Source organism: Anthonomus grandis, chromosome 7, assembly GCF_022605725.1.
Source record: "Anthonomus grandis grandis chromosome 7, icAntGran1.3, whole genome shotgun sequence".
Taxonomy (NCBI): domain Eukaryota; kingdom Metazoa; phylum Arthropoda; class Insecta; order Coleoptera; family Curculionidae; genus Anthonomus; species Anthonomus grandis.
The window spans coordinates 398,460-412,980 of NC_065552.1; the positions used below are offsets into that span (position 1 = coordinate 398,460).

At 26.7% G+C, this 14,521-nt stretch overlaps 1 protein-coding gene across 1 annotated transcript in view; it reads left to right on the forward strand.

Moving 5' to 3' along the window:
• Window positions 1–14,256, forward strand: part of LOC126738278 (28S ribosomal protein S24, mitochondrial) — a 32,123-nt gene extending 17,867 nt beyond the window's left edge. The window contains exon 3 of the mRNA XM_050443525.1: window positions 13,764–14,256. Coding sequence (XP_050299482.1) covers window positions 13,764–14,053 — 290 coding nt within the window. The 3' untranslated portion in view covers window positions 14,054–14,256. The remainder of the gene's footprint in view (window positions 1–13,763) is intronic.
• Window positions 14,257–14,521: the final 265 nt, after the last annotated feature.

Genomic DNA, 14,521 nt, shown 5'->3' on the forward strand with positions numbered 1-14,521 from the left:
GTATTTGGTCAATTTTTTGAGTTATGGACACTTTCCCAAATTTTATGAAAAAAAAAATGCTTTTTTCCAAAAATATTATTTTTTCTCAAAATCTTGTGCAAATTTTGAAAAACGCTGAAATAGGTGTCCAACCAAATTGTCCAGATAATATGTGTACAAATTTTCACAATTGTATTTGGTCAATTTTTTGAGTTATGGACACTTTCCCAAATTTTATGGAAAAAAAATGCTTTTTTCCAAGAATTTTTTTTTTTTTCAAAATCTTGTACAAATTTTGAAAAACGCTGAAATAGGTGTCCAACCAAATTGTCCAGAGAATATGTGTATGAATTTTCAAAATTGTCTTTGGTCAATTTTTTGAGTTATAGACACTTTTCCAAATTTTATGAAAAAAAAAATGCTTTTTTCCAAAAATATTTTATTTCTCAAAATCTTGTACAAATTTTGAAAAACGCTGAAATAGGTGTCCAACCAAATTGTCCAGAGAATATGTGTACAAATTTTCAAAATTGTATTTGGTCAATTTTTTGAGTTATGGACACTGTCCCAAATTTTATGGAAAAAATAATGCTTTTTTCCAAAAATATTTTTTTTCTCAAAATGTTGTGCAAATTTTGAAAAACGCTGAAATAGGTGTCCAACCAAATTGTCCAGATAATATGTGTACAAATTTTCACAATTGTATTTGGTCAATTTTTTGAGTTATGGACACTTTCCCAAATTTTATGGAAAAAAAATGCTTTTTTCCAAGAATTTTTTTTTTTTCAAAATCTTGTACAAATTTTGAAAAACGCTGAAATAGGTGTCCAACCAAATTGTCCAGAGAATATGTGTATGAATTTTCAAAATTGTCTTTGGTCAATTTTTTGAGTTATAGACACTTTTCCAAATTTTATGAAAAAAAAAATGCTTTTTTCCAAAAATATTTTATTTCTCAAAATCTTGTACAAATTTTGAAAAACGCTGAAATAGGTGTCCAACCAAATTGTCCAGAGAATATGTGTACAAATTTTCAAAATTGTATTTGGTCAATTTTTTGAGTTATGGACACTGTCCCAAATTTTATGAAAAAAATAATGCTTTTTTCCAAAAATATTTTTTTTCTCAAAATCTTGTGCAAATTTTGAAAAACGCTGAAATAGGTGTCCAACCAAATTATCCAGAGAATATGTGTACAAATTTTCAAAATTGTATTTGGTCAATTTTCTGAGTTATGGACACTTTCCCAAATTTTATGAAAAAAATAATGCTTTTTTCCAAAAATATTTTTTTCTCAAAATCTTGTACAAATTTTGAAAAACGCTGAAATAGGTGTCCAACCAAATTATCCAGAGAATATGTGTACAAATTTTCAAAATTGTATTTGGTCAATTTTCTGAGTTATGGACACTTTTCCAAATTTTATGAAAAAAAAAATGCTTTTTTCCAAAAATATTTTATTTCTCAAAATCTTGTACAAATTTTGAAAAACGCTGAAATAGGTGTCCAACCAAATTGTCCAGAGAATATGTGTACAAATTTTCAAAACTGTATTTGGTCAATTTTTTGAGTTATGGACACTTTCCCAAATTTTATGAAAAAAAAAAATGCTTTTTTCCAAAAATATTTTTTTTCTCAAAATCTTGTGCAAATTTTGAAAAACGCTGAAATAGGTGTCCAACCAAATTGTCCAGAGAATATGTGTATGAATTTTCAAAATTGTCTTTGGTCAATTTTTTGAGTTATAGACACTTTCCCAAATTTTATGAAAAAAAAAATGCTTTTTTCCAAAAATATTTTTTTTCTCAAAATCTTGTGCAAATTTTGAAAAACGCTGAAATAGGTGTCCAACCAAATTGTCCAGAGAATATGTGTATGAATTTTCAAAATTGTCTTTGGTCAATTTTTTGAGTTATAGACACTTTCCCAAATTTTATGAAAAAAAAAATGCTCTTTTCCAAAAATATTTTTTTTCTCAAAATGTTGTGCAAATTTTGAAAAACGCTGAAATAGGTGTCCAACCAAATTGTCCAGATAATATGTGTACAAATTTTCACAATTGTATTTGGTCAATTTTTTGAGTTATGGACACTTTCTCAAATTTTATGAAAAAAAAATGCTTTTTTCCAAAAAAAATTTTTTTTTCAAAATCTTGTGCAAATTTTGAAAAACGCTGAAATAGGTGTCCAACCAAATTATCCAGAGAATATGTGTACAAATTTTCAAAATTGTATTTGGTCAATTTTCTGAGTTATGGACACTTTCCCAAATTTTATGAAAAAAATAATGCTTTTTTCCAAAAATATTTTTTTCTCAAAATCTTGTACAAATTTTGAAAAACGCTGAAATAGGTGTCCAACCAAATTATCCAGAGAATATGTGTACAAATTTTCAAAACTGTATTTGGTCAATTTTTTGAGTTATGGACACTTTCCCAAATTTTATGAAAAAAAAAAATGCTTTTTTCCAAAAATATTTTTTTTCTCAAAATCTTGTGCAAATTTTGAAAAACGCTGAAATAGGTGTCCAACCAAATTGTCCAGAGAATATGTGTACAAATTTTCAAAATTGTATTTGGTCAATTTTTTGAGTTATGGACACTTTCTCAAATTTTATGAAAAAAAAAATGCTTTCTTCCAAAAATATTTTTTTTTCAAAATCTTGTACAAATTTTGAAAAACGCTGATATAGGTGTCGAACCAAATTGTCCATATATGTGTACGAATTTTCCAAATTGTATTTGGTCAATTTTTTGAGTTATGGATACTTTCCCAAATTTTATGAAAAAAAAAATGCTTTCTTCCAAAAATATTTTTTTTTCAAAATCTTGTACAAATTTTGAAAAACGCTGATATAGGTGTCGAACCAAATTGTCCATATATGTGTACGAATTTTCCAAATTGTATTTGGTCAATTTTTTGAGTTATGGACACTGTCCCAAATTTTATGAAAAAAAAAATGCTTTTTTCCAAAAATATTTTTTTTCTCAAAATTTTGTGCAAATTTTAAAAAATGCTGAAATAGGTGTCCAACCAAATTGTCCAGAGAATATGTGTACAAATTTTCAAAATTGTATTTGGTCAATTTTTTGAGTTATGGACACTTTCTCAAATTTTATGAAAAAAAAAATGCTTTTTTTCAAAAATATTTTTTTTCTCAAAATCTTGTACAAATTTTGAAAAACGCTGAAATAGGTGTCCAACCAAATTGTCCAGAGAATATGTGTACAAATTTTCAAAATTGTATTTGGTCAATTTTTTGAGTTATGGACACTTTCCCAAATTTTATGAAAAAAAAATGCTTTTTTTCAAAAATATTTTTTTTCTCAAAATCTTGTACAAATTTTGAAAAACGCTGAAATAGGTGTCCAACCAAATTGTCCAGATAATATGTGTACAAATTTTCAAAACTGTATTTGGTCAATTTTTTGAGTTATGGACACTTTCCCAAATTTTATGAAAAAAAAAAATGCTTTTTTCCAAAAATATTTTTTTTCTCAAAATCTTGTGCAAATTTTGAAAAACGCTGAAATAGGTGTCCAACCAAATTGTCCAGATAATATGTGTACAAATTTTCAAAACTGTATTTGGTCAATTTTTTGAGTTATGGACACTTTCCCAAATTTTATGAAAAAAAAAAATGCTTTTTTCCAAAAATATTTTTTTTCTCAAAATCTTGTGCAAATTTTGAAAAACGCTGAAATAGGTGTCCAACCAAATTGTCCAGAGAATATGTGTACAAATTTTCAAAATTGTATTTGGTCAATTTTTTGAGTTATGGACACTTTCTCAAATTTTATGAAAAAAAAATGCTTTTTTCCAAAAAAAATTTTTTTTTCAAAATCTTGTGCAAATTTTGAAAAACGCTGAAATAGGTGTCCAACCAAATTATCCAGAGAATATGTGTACAAATTTTCAAAATTGTATTTGGTCAATTTTTTGAGTTATGGACACTTTCCAAAATTTTATGAAAAAAAAAATGCTTTTTTCCAAAAATATTTTTTTTTTCAAAATTTTGTGCAAATTTTGAAAAACGCTGAAATAGGTGTCCAACCAAATTGTCCAGAGAATATGTGTACAAATTTTCAAAATTGTATTTGGTCAATTTTTTGAGTTATGGACACTTTCTCAAATTTTATGAAAAAAAAAAAATGCTTTTTTCCAAAAATATTTTTTTTTCAAAATCTTGTACAAATTTTGAAAAACGCTGAAATAGGTGTCCAACCAAATTGTCCAGATAATATGTGTACAAATTTTCAAAATTGTATTTGGTCAATTTTTTGAGTTATGGACACTTTCTCAAATTTTATGAAAAAAAAATGCTTTTTTTCAAAAATATTTTTTTTCTCAAAATCTTGTACAAATTTTGAAAAACGCTGAAATAGGTGTCCAACCAAATTGTCCAGATAATATGTGTACAAATTTTCAAAATTGTATTTGGTCAATTTTTTGAGTTATGGACACTTTCCCAAATTTTATGAAAAAAAAATGGTTTTTTTTCAAAAATATTTTTTTTCTCCAAATCTTGTGCAAACTTTGAAAAACGCTGATATAGGTGTCGAACCAAATTGTCCATATATGTGTACGAATTTTCCAAATTGTATTTGGTCAATTTTTTGAGTTATGGACACTGTCCCAAATTTTATGAAAAAAAAAATGCTTTTTTCCAAAAATATTTTTTTTCTCAAAATTTTGTGCAAATTTTAAAAAATGCTGAAATAGGTGTCCAACCAAATTGTCCAGAGAATATGTGTACAAATTTTCAAAATTGTATTTGGTCAATTTTTTGAGTTATGGACACTGTCCCAAATTTTATGAAAAAAATAATGCTTTTTTCCAAAAATATTTTTTTTCTCAAAATCTTGTGCAAATTTTGAAAAACGCTGAAATAGGTGTCCAACCAAATTATCCAGAGAATATGTGTACAAATTTTCAAAATTGTATTTGGTCAATTTTCTGAGTTATGGACACTTTCCCAAATTTTATGAAAAAAAAAAATGCTTTTTTCCAAAAATATTTTTTTCTCAAAATCTTGTACAAATTTTGAAAAACGCTGAAATAGGTGTCCAACCAAATTATCCAGAGAATATGTGTACAAATTTTCAAAATTGTATTTGGTCAATTTTCTGAGTTATGGACACTTTTCCAAATTTTATGAAAAAAAAAATGCTTTTTTCCAAAAATATTTTATTTCTCAAAATCTTGTACAAATTTTGAAAAACGCTGAAATAGGTGTCCAACCAAATTGTCCAGAGAATATGTGTACAAATTTTCAAAACTGTATTTGGTCAATTTTTTGAGTTATGGACACTTTCCCAAATTTTATGAAAAAAAAAAATGCTTTTTTCCAAAAATATTTTTTTTCTCAAAATCTTGTGCAAATTTTGAAAAACGCTGAAATAGGTGTCCAACCAAATTGTCCAGAGAATATGTGTACAAATTTTCAAAATTGTATTTGGTCAATTTTTTGAGTTATGGACACTTTCTCAAATTTTATGAAAAAAAAATGCTTTTTTCCAAAAAAAATTTTTTTTTCAAAATCTTGTGCAAATTTTGAAAAACGCTGAAATAGGTGTCCAACCAAATTATCCAGAGAATATGTGTACAAATTTTCAAAATTGTATTTGGTCAATTTTTTGAGTTATGGACACTTTCCAAAATTTTATGAAAAAAAAAATGCTTTTTTCCAAAAATATTTTTTTTTTCAAAATTTTGTGCAAATTTTGAAAAACGCTGAAATAGGTGTCCAACCAAATTATTCAGTGAATATGTGTACAAATTTTCAAAAATGTATTTGGTCAATTTTTTGAGTTATGGACACTTTCCCAAATTTTATGAAAAAAAAAATGCTTTTTTCCAAAAATATTTTATTTCTCAAAATCTTGTACAAATTTTGAAAAACGCTGAAATAGGTGTCCAACCAAATTGTCCAGAGAATATGTGTACAAATTTTCAAAAATGTATTTGGTCAATTTTTTGAGTTATGGACACCTTCCCAAGTTTTATGAAAAAAAAAAATGCTCTTTTCCAAAAATATTTTTTTTCTCAAAATGTTGTGCAAATTTTGAAAAACGCTGAAATAGGTGTCCAACCAAATTGTCCAGAGAATATGTGTACAAATTTTCAAAATTGTATTTGGTCAATTTTTTGAGTTATGGACACCTTCCCAAGTTTTATGAAAAAAAAAAATGCTCTTTTCCAAAAATATTTTTTTTCTCAAAATGTTGTGCAAATTTTGAAAAACGCTGAAATAGGTGTCCAACCAAATTGTCCAGATAATATGTGTACAAATTTTCACAATTGTATTTGGTCAATTTTTTGAGTTATGGACACTTTCCCAAATTTTATGGAAAAAAAATGCTTTTTTCCAAGAATTTTTTTTTTTTCAAAATCTTGTACAAATTTTGAAAAACGCTGAAATAGGTGTCCAACCAAATTGTCCAGAGAATATGTGTATGAATTTTCAAAATTGTCTTTGGTCAATTTTTTGAGTTATAGACACTTTTCCAAATTTTATGAAAAAAAAAATGCTTTTTTCCAAAAATATTTTATTTCTCAAAATCTTGTACAAATTTTGAAAAACGCTGAAATAGGTGTCCAACCAAATTGTCCAGAGAATATGTGTACAAATTTTCAAAATTGTATTTGGTCAATTTTTTGAGTTATGGACACTGTCCCAAATTTTATGAAAAAAATAATGCTTTTTTCCAAAAATATTTTTTTTCTCAAAATCTTGTGCAAATTTTGAAAAACGCTGAAATAGGTGTCCAACCAAATTATCCAGAGAATATGTGTACAAATTTTCAAAATTGTATTTGGTCAATTTTCTGAGTTATGGACACTTTCCCAAATTTTATGAAAAAAATAATGCTTTTTTCCAAAAATATTTTTTTCTCAAAATCTTGTACAAATTTTGAAAAACGCTGAAATAGGTGTCCAACCAAATTATCCAGAGAATATGTGTACAAATTTTCAAAATTGTATTTGGTCAATTTTCTGAGTTATGGACACTTTTCCAAATTTTATGAAAAAAAAAATGCTTTTTTCCAAAAATATTTTATTTCTCAAAATCTTGTACAAATTTTGAAAAACGCTGAAATAGGTGTCCAACCAAATTGTCCAGAGAATATGTGTACAAATTTTCAAAACTGTATTTGGTCAATTTTTTGAGTTATGGACACTTTCCCAAATTTTATGAAAAAAAAAATGCTTTTTTCCAAAAATATTTTTTTTCTCAAAATCTTGTGCAAATTTTGAAAAACGCTGAAATAGGTGTCCAACCAAATTATCCAGAGAATATGTGTACAAATTTTCAAAATTGTATTTGGTCAATTTTCTGAGTTATGGACACTTTTCCAAATTTTATGAAAAAAAAAATGCTTTTTTCCAAAAATATTTTATTTCTCAAAATCTTGTACAAATTTTGAAAAACGCTGAAATAGGTGTCCAACCAAATTGTCCAGAGAATATGTGTACAAATTTTCAAAACTGTATTTGGTCAATTTTTTGAGTTATGGACACTTTCCCAAATTTTATGAAAAAAAAAATGCTTTTTTCCAAAAATATTTTTTTTCTCAAAATCTTGTGCAAATTTTGAAAAACGCTGAAATAGGTGTCCAACCAAATTGTCCAGAGAATATGTGTACAAATTTTCAAAACTGTATTTGGTCAATTTTTTGAGTTATGGACACTTTTCCAAATTTTATGAAAAAAAAAATGCTTTTTTCCAAAAATATTTTTTTTCTCAAAATCTTGTGCAAATTTTGAAAAACGCTGAAATAGGTGTCCAACCAAATTATCCAGAGAATATGTGTACAAATTTTCAAAATTGTATTTGGTCAATTTTCTGAGTTATGGACACTTTCCAAAATTTTATGAAAAAAAAAATGCTTTTTTCCAAAAATATTTTTTTTTTCAAAATTTTGTGCAAATTTTGAAAAACGCTGAAATAGGTGTCCAACCAAATTATTCAGTGAATATGTGTACAAATTTTCAAAAATGTATTTGGTCAATTTTTTGAGTTATGGACACTTTCCCAAATTTTATGAAAAAAAAAATGCTTTTTTCCAAAAATATTATTTTTTCTCAAAATCTTGTGCAAATTTTGAAAAACGCTGAAATAGGTGTCCAACCAAATTATCCAGAGAATATGTGTACAAATTTTCAAAATTGTATTTGGTCAATTTTTTGAGTTATGGACACCTTCCCAAGTTTTATGAAAAAAAAAAATGCTCTTTTCCAAAAATATTTTTTTTCTCAAAATGTTGTGCAAATTTTGAAAAACGCTGAAATAGGTGTCTAACCAAATTGTCCAGAGAATATGTGTACAAATTTTCAAAAATGTATTTGGTCAATTTTTTGAGTTATGGACACTTTCCCAAATTTTATGAAAAAAAAAATGCTTTTTTCCAAAAATATTTTATTTCTCAAAATCTTGTACAAATTTTGAAAAACGCTGAAATAGGTGTCCAACCAAATTGTCCAGAGAATATGTGTACAAATTTTCAAAAATGTATTTGGTCAATTTTTTGAGTTATGGACACTTTCCCAAATTTTATGAAAAAAAAAATGCTTTTTTCCAAAAATATTTTTTTTCTCAAAATCTTGTGCAAATTTTGAAAAACGCTGAAATAGGTGTCCAACCAAATTGTCCAGAGAATATGTGTACAAATTTTCAAAATTGTATTTGGTCAATTTTTTGAGTTATGGACACTTTCTCAAATTTTATGAAAAAAAATGCTTTTTTCCAAAAAAAATTTTTTTTTCAAAATCTTGTGCAAATTTTGAAAAACGCTGAAATAGGTGTCCAACCAAATTATCCAGAGAATATGTGTACAAATTTTCAAAATTGTATTTGGTCAATTTTTTGAGTTATGGACACTTTCCAAAATTTTATGAAAAAAAAAATGCTTTTTTCCAAAAATATTTTTTTTTTCAAAATTTTGTGCAAATTTTGAAAAACGCTGAAATAGGTGTCCAACCAAATTATTCAGTGAATATGTGTACAAATTTTCAAAAATGTATTTGGTCAATTTTTTGAGTTATGGACACTTTCCCAAATTTTATGAAAAAAAAAATGCTTTTTTCCAAAAATATTATTTTTTCTCAAAATCTTGTGCAAATTTTGAAAAACGCTGAAATAGGTGTCCAACCAAATTATCCAGAGAATATGTGTACAAATTTTCAAAATTGTATTTGGTCAATTTTTTGAGTTATGGACACCTTCCCAAGTTTTATGAAAAAAAAAAATGCTCTTTTCCAAAAATTTTTTTTTTCTCAAAATGTTGTGCAAATTTTGAAAAACGCTGAAATAGGTGTCCAACCAAATTGTCCAGATAATATGTGTACAAATTTTCACAATTGTATTTGGTCAATTTTTTGAGTTATGGACACTTTCCCAAATTTTATGGAAAAAAAATGCTTTTTTCCAAGAATTTTTTTTTTTTCAAAATCTTGTACAAATTTTGAAAAACGCTGAAATAGGTGTCCAACCAAATTGTCCAGAGAATATGTGTACAAATTTTCAAAATTGTATTTGGTCAATTTTTTGAGTTATGGACACTGTCCCAAATTTTATGAAAAAAATAATGCTTTTTTCCAAAAATATTTTTTTTCTCAAAATCTTGTGCAAATTTTGAAAAACGCTGAAATAGGTGTCCAACCAAATTGTCCAGAGAATATGTGTACAAATTTTCAAAATTGTATTTGGTCAATTTTTTGAGTTATGGACACTGTCCCAAATTTTATGAAAAAAATAATGCTTTTTTCCAAAAATATTTTTTTTCTCAAAATCTTGTGCAAATTTTGAAAAACGCTGAAATAGGTGTCCAACCAAATTATCCAGAGAATATGTGTACAAATTTTCAAAATTGTATTTGGTCAATTTTCTGAGTTATGGACACTTTCCCAAATTTTATGAAAAAAATAATGCTTTTTTCCAAAAATATTTTTTTCTCAAAATCTTGTACAAATTTTGAAAAACGCTGAAATAGGTGTCCAACCAAATTATCCAGAGAATATGTGTACAAATTTTCAAAATTGTATTTGGTCAATTTTCTGAGTTATGGACACTTTTCCAAATTTTATGAAAAAAAAAATGCTTTTTTCCAAAAATATTTTATTTCTCAAAATCTTGTACAAATTTTGAAAAACGCTGAAATAGGTGTCCAACCAAATTGTCCAGAGAATATGTGTACAAATTTTCAAAACTGTATTTGGTCAATTTTTTGAGTTATGGACACTTTCCCAAATTTTATGAAAAAAAAAAATGCTTTTTTCCAAAAATATTTTTTTTCTCAAAATCTTGTGCAAATTTTGAAAAACGCTGAAATAGGTGTCCAACCAAATTGTCCAGAGAATATGTGTACAAATTTTCAAAATTGTATTTGGTCAATTTTTTGAGTTATGGACACTTTCTCAAATTTTATGAAAAAAAAATGCTTTTTTCCAAAAAAAATTTTTTTTTCAAAATCTTGTGCAAATTTTGAAAAACGCTGAAATAGGTGTCCAACCAAATTATCCAGAGAATATGTGTACAAATTTTCAAAATTGTATTTGGTCAATTTTTTGAGTTATAGACACTTTTCCAAATTTTATGAAAAAAAAAATGCTTTTTTCCAAAAATATTTTATTTCTCAAAATCTTGTACAAATTTTGAAAAACGCTGAAATAGGTGTCCAACCAAATTGTCCAGAGAATATGTGTACAAATTTTCAAAATTGTATTTGGTCAATTTTTTGAGTTATGGACACTTTCTCAAATTTTATGAAAAAAAATGCTTTTTTCCAAAAAAAATTTTTTTTTCAAAATCTTGTGCAAATTTTGAAAAACGCTGAAATAGGTGTCCAACCAAATTATCCAGAGAATATGTGTACAAATTTTCAAAATTGTATTTGGTCAATTTTCTGAGTTATGGACACTTTCCCAAATTTTATGAAAAAAATAATGCTTTTTTCCAAAAATATTTTTTTCTCAAAATCTTGTACAAATTTTGAAAAACGCTGAAATAGGTGTCCAACCAAATTATCCAGAGAATATGTGTACAAATTTTCAAAATTGTATTTGGTCAATTTTCTGAGTTATGGACACTTTTCCAAATTTTATGAAAAAAAAAATGCTTTTTTCCAAAAATATTTTATTTCTCAAAATCTTGTACAAATTTTGAAAAACGCTGAAATAGGTGTCCAACCAAATTGTCCAGAGAATATGTGTACAAATTTTCAAAACTGTATTTGGTCAATTTTTTGAGTTATGGACACTTTCCCAAATTTTATGAAAAAAAAAAATGCTTTTTTCCAAAAATATTTTTTTTCTCAAAATCTTGTGCAAATTTTGAAAAACGCTGAAATAGGTGTCCAACCAAATTGTCCAGAGAATATGTGTATGAATTTTCAAAATTGTCTTTGGTCAATTTTTTGAGTTATAGACACTTTCCCAAATTTTATGAAAAAAAAAATGCTTTTTTCCAAAAATATTTTTTTTCTCAAAATCTTGTGCAAATTTTGAAAAACGCTGAAATAGGTGTCCAACCAAATTGTCCAGAGAATATGTGTATGAATTTTCAAAATTGTCTTTGGTCAATTTTTTGAGTTATAGACACTTTCCCAAATTTTATGAAAAAAAAAATGCTCTTTTCCAAAAATATTTTTTTTCTCAAAATGTTGTGCAAATTTTGAAAAACGCTGAAATAGGTGTCCAACCAAATTGTCCAGATAATATGTGTACAAATTTTCACAATTGTATTTGGTCAATTTTTTGAGTTATGGACACTTTCTCAAATTTTATGAAAAAAAAATGCTTTTTTCCAAAAAAAATTTTTTTTTCAAAATCTTGTGCAAATTTTGAAAAACGCTGAAATAGGTGTCCAACCAAATTATCCAGAGAATATGTGTACAAATTTTCAAAATTGTATTTGGTCAATTTTCTGAGTTATGGACACTTTCCCAAATTTTATGAAAAAAATAATGCTTTTTTCCAAAAATATTTTTTTCTCAAAATCTTGTACAAATTTTGAAAAACGCTGAAATAGGTGTCCAACCAAATTATCCAGAGAATATGTGTACAAATTTTCAAAATTGTATTTGGTCAATTTTCTGAGTTATGGACACTTTTCCAAATTTTATGAAAAAAAAAATGCTTTTTTCCAAAAATATTTTATTTCTCAAAATCTTGTACAAATTTTGAAAAACGCTGAAATAGGTGTCCAACCAAATTGTCCAGAGAATATGTGTACAAATTTTCAAAACTGTATTTGGTCAATTTTTTGAGTTATGGACACTTTCCCAAATTTTATGAAAAAAAAAAATGCTTTTTTCCAAAAATATTTTTTTTCTCAAAATCTTGTGCAAATTTTGAAAAACGCTGAAATAGGTGTCCAACCAAATTGTCCAGAGAATATGTGTACAAATTTTCAAAATTGTATTTGGTCAATTTTTTGAGTTATGGACACTTTCTCAAATTTTATGAAAAAAAAATGCTTTTTTCCAAAAAAAATTTTTTTTTCAAAATCTTGTGCAAATTTTGAAAAACGCTGAAATAGGTGTCCAACCAAATTATCCAGAGAATATGTGTACAAATTTTCAAAATTGTATTTGGTCAATTTTTTGAGTTATGGACACCTTCCCAAGTTTTATGAAAAAAAAAAATGCTCTTTTCCAAAAATATTTTTTTTCTCAAAATGTTGTGCAAATTTTGAAAAACGCTGAAATAGGTGTCCAACCAAATTGTCCAGATAATATGTGTACAAATTTTCACAATTGTATTTGGTCAATTTTTTGAGTTATGGACACTTTCCCAAATTTTATGGAAAAAAAATGCTTTTTTCCAAGAATTTTTTTTTTTCAAAATCTTGTACAAATTTTGAAAAACGCTGAAATAGGTGTCCAACCAAATTGTCCAGAGAATATGTGTATGAATTTTCAAAATTGTCTTTGGTCAATTTTTTGAGTTATAGACACTTTCCCAAATTTTATGAAAAAAAAAATGCTTTTTTCCAAAAATATTTTTTTTCTCAAAATCTTGTGCAAATTTTGAAAAACGCTGAAATAGGTGTCCAATCAAATTGTCCAGAGAATATGTGTATATGTTTTTGTTCTTAGACCCCTTTCAGTCTGAGAATATATTGGAAGCTCTGACTTCTGCTGTAGGACAGATGTGCATTCTGTGAATTCATATTAAGGAAGAGTACATTAAACTTTGAAAGCAATTACTATTGACTGAAATCTCTTTCAGGTACATCATCTATCCTAAAACTAACATATTTGTAAAATTTCTTTTGAACCTGTTAATGTGCATTGCATAATTAGGAAACCATCATAAAGATGCATAAAATAGGCGTGAGCTCAATAAAATAAGGAGACTGAAGGGTTTGACAATGTTCCTTTTTTTCTTCTACATGATTGTGCTTTCGCACTAATTCTTTGTGTATATTTTTCAAGTTGTCACTACGCAAAAGCACGTTTCCCAACATCTGAGAATAAGCAAATAACTATTTGCCCTGTCAGGACAACAAATCAGACATTTTGTAGAACTTTTCTAACGCCTTTGAGATCTGCATTTATAGCAACCAATTTAAACTAATTTATGCAAAATGCATATGGGGCTATAATTTACACAGATTTTGCTAATGCCTTTGATAGGCTTTTCCAAAAAACTTATCATTTTAATCTCCTACTTATTAAATGGACCGCAATTTGTGGAGTTCAATTTGTTCAGATCATCGACCTACATTGTCTCAAGTGTTATAGTCACAAATCAAATATAAAACAATCGTTTCGTGGTTTTTAGCTAATGTCGTTGGCGGATTACGACCTTCAGAAACAGTAGTAGAAGACCAATTCATCAGGAAATTTATAGAGGGCACTTGGCACTCACTGTTCGCAAGCGAGGTTATCATTAAGAGGCAACACAATATCATCAGGATAGCGGGACTCATTTATAGATCAGTACTACCAAGGAAAATGTATTTTTTAATCGGTTATACGGAGGAACTGTTAAGTTTTTGGTTACAATGTCCCGTCAAGATGGAGCTGCAAACCGTCGCCGATAGGAAAGATGTCGTTTTTAAGTATATTTAAGTTTGTTTTGTAGTGTAATATAGTTTGTTTTGGAATAGTTGGTTATTATTATTGCAAAAAATATATCTATTGCTTTACAGCCTTGCTTTTATTTGTAACAATTCAGTGTATTGAACTAAATAGGAACCATGATTTGTTGAAAGAAAAAGGTTCGATGTTTGAATGTTCATGAGTATTATAAAAATATTATTTAATTGACTAACGATTGCAGTATTTTGTCAATCCTGCCCATAATATATGAGCTGATAATCTAATATCCTTATATAATGATTGTTAATAATTGCTTTCACTTTTCCCATAAATTCGAATTTTAAAACGTTAAATTAACATAATCGCCTTGTATAAAAATAAAATTAAAAACCATATCCTGGTGCCATATTTAATTCCGAGATGTTTTCTTAGAAGATAAAAATTCGATAATTTACATATTGACAACCCGATATTCTCGTTTCATTACTTTCATTTTTC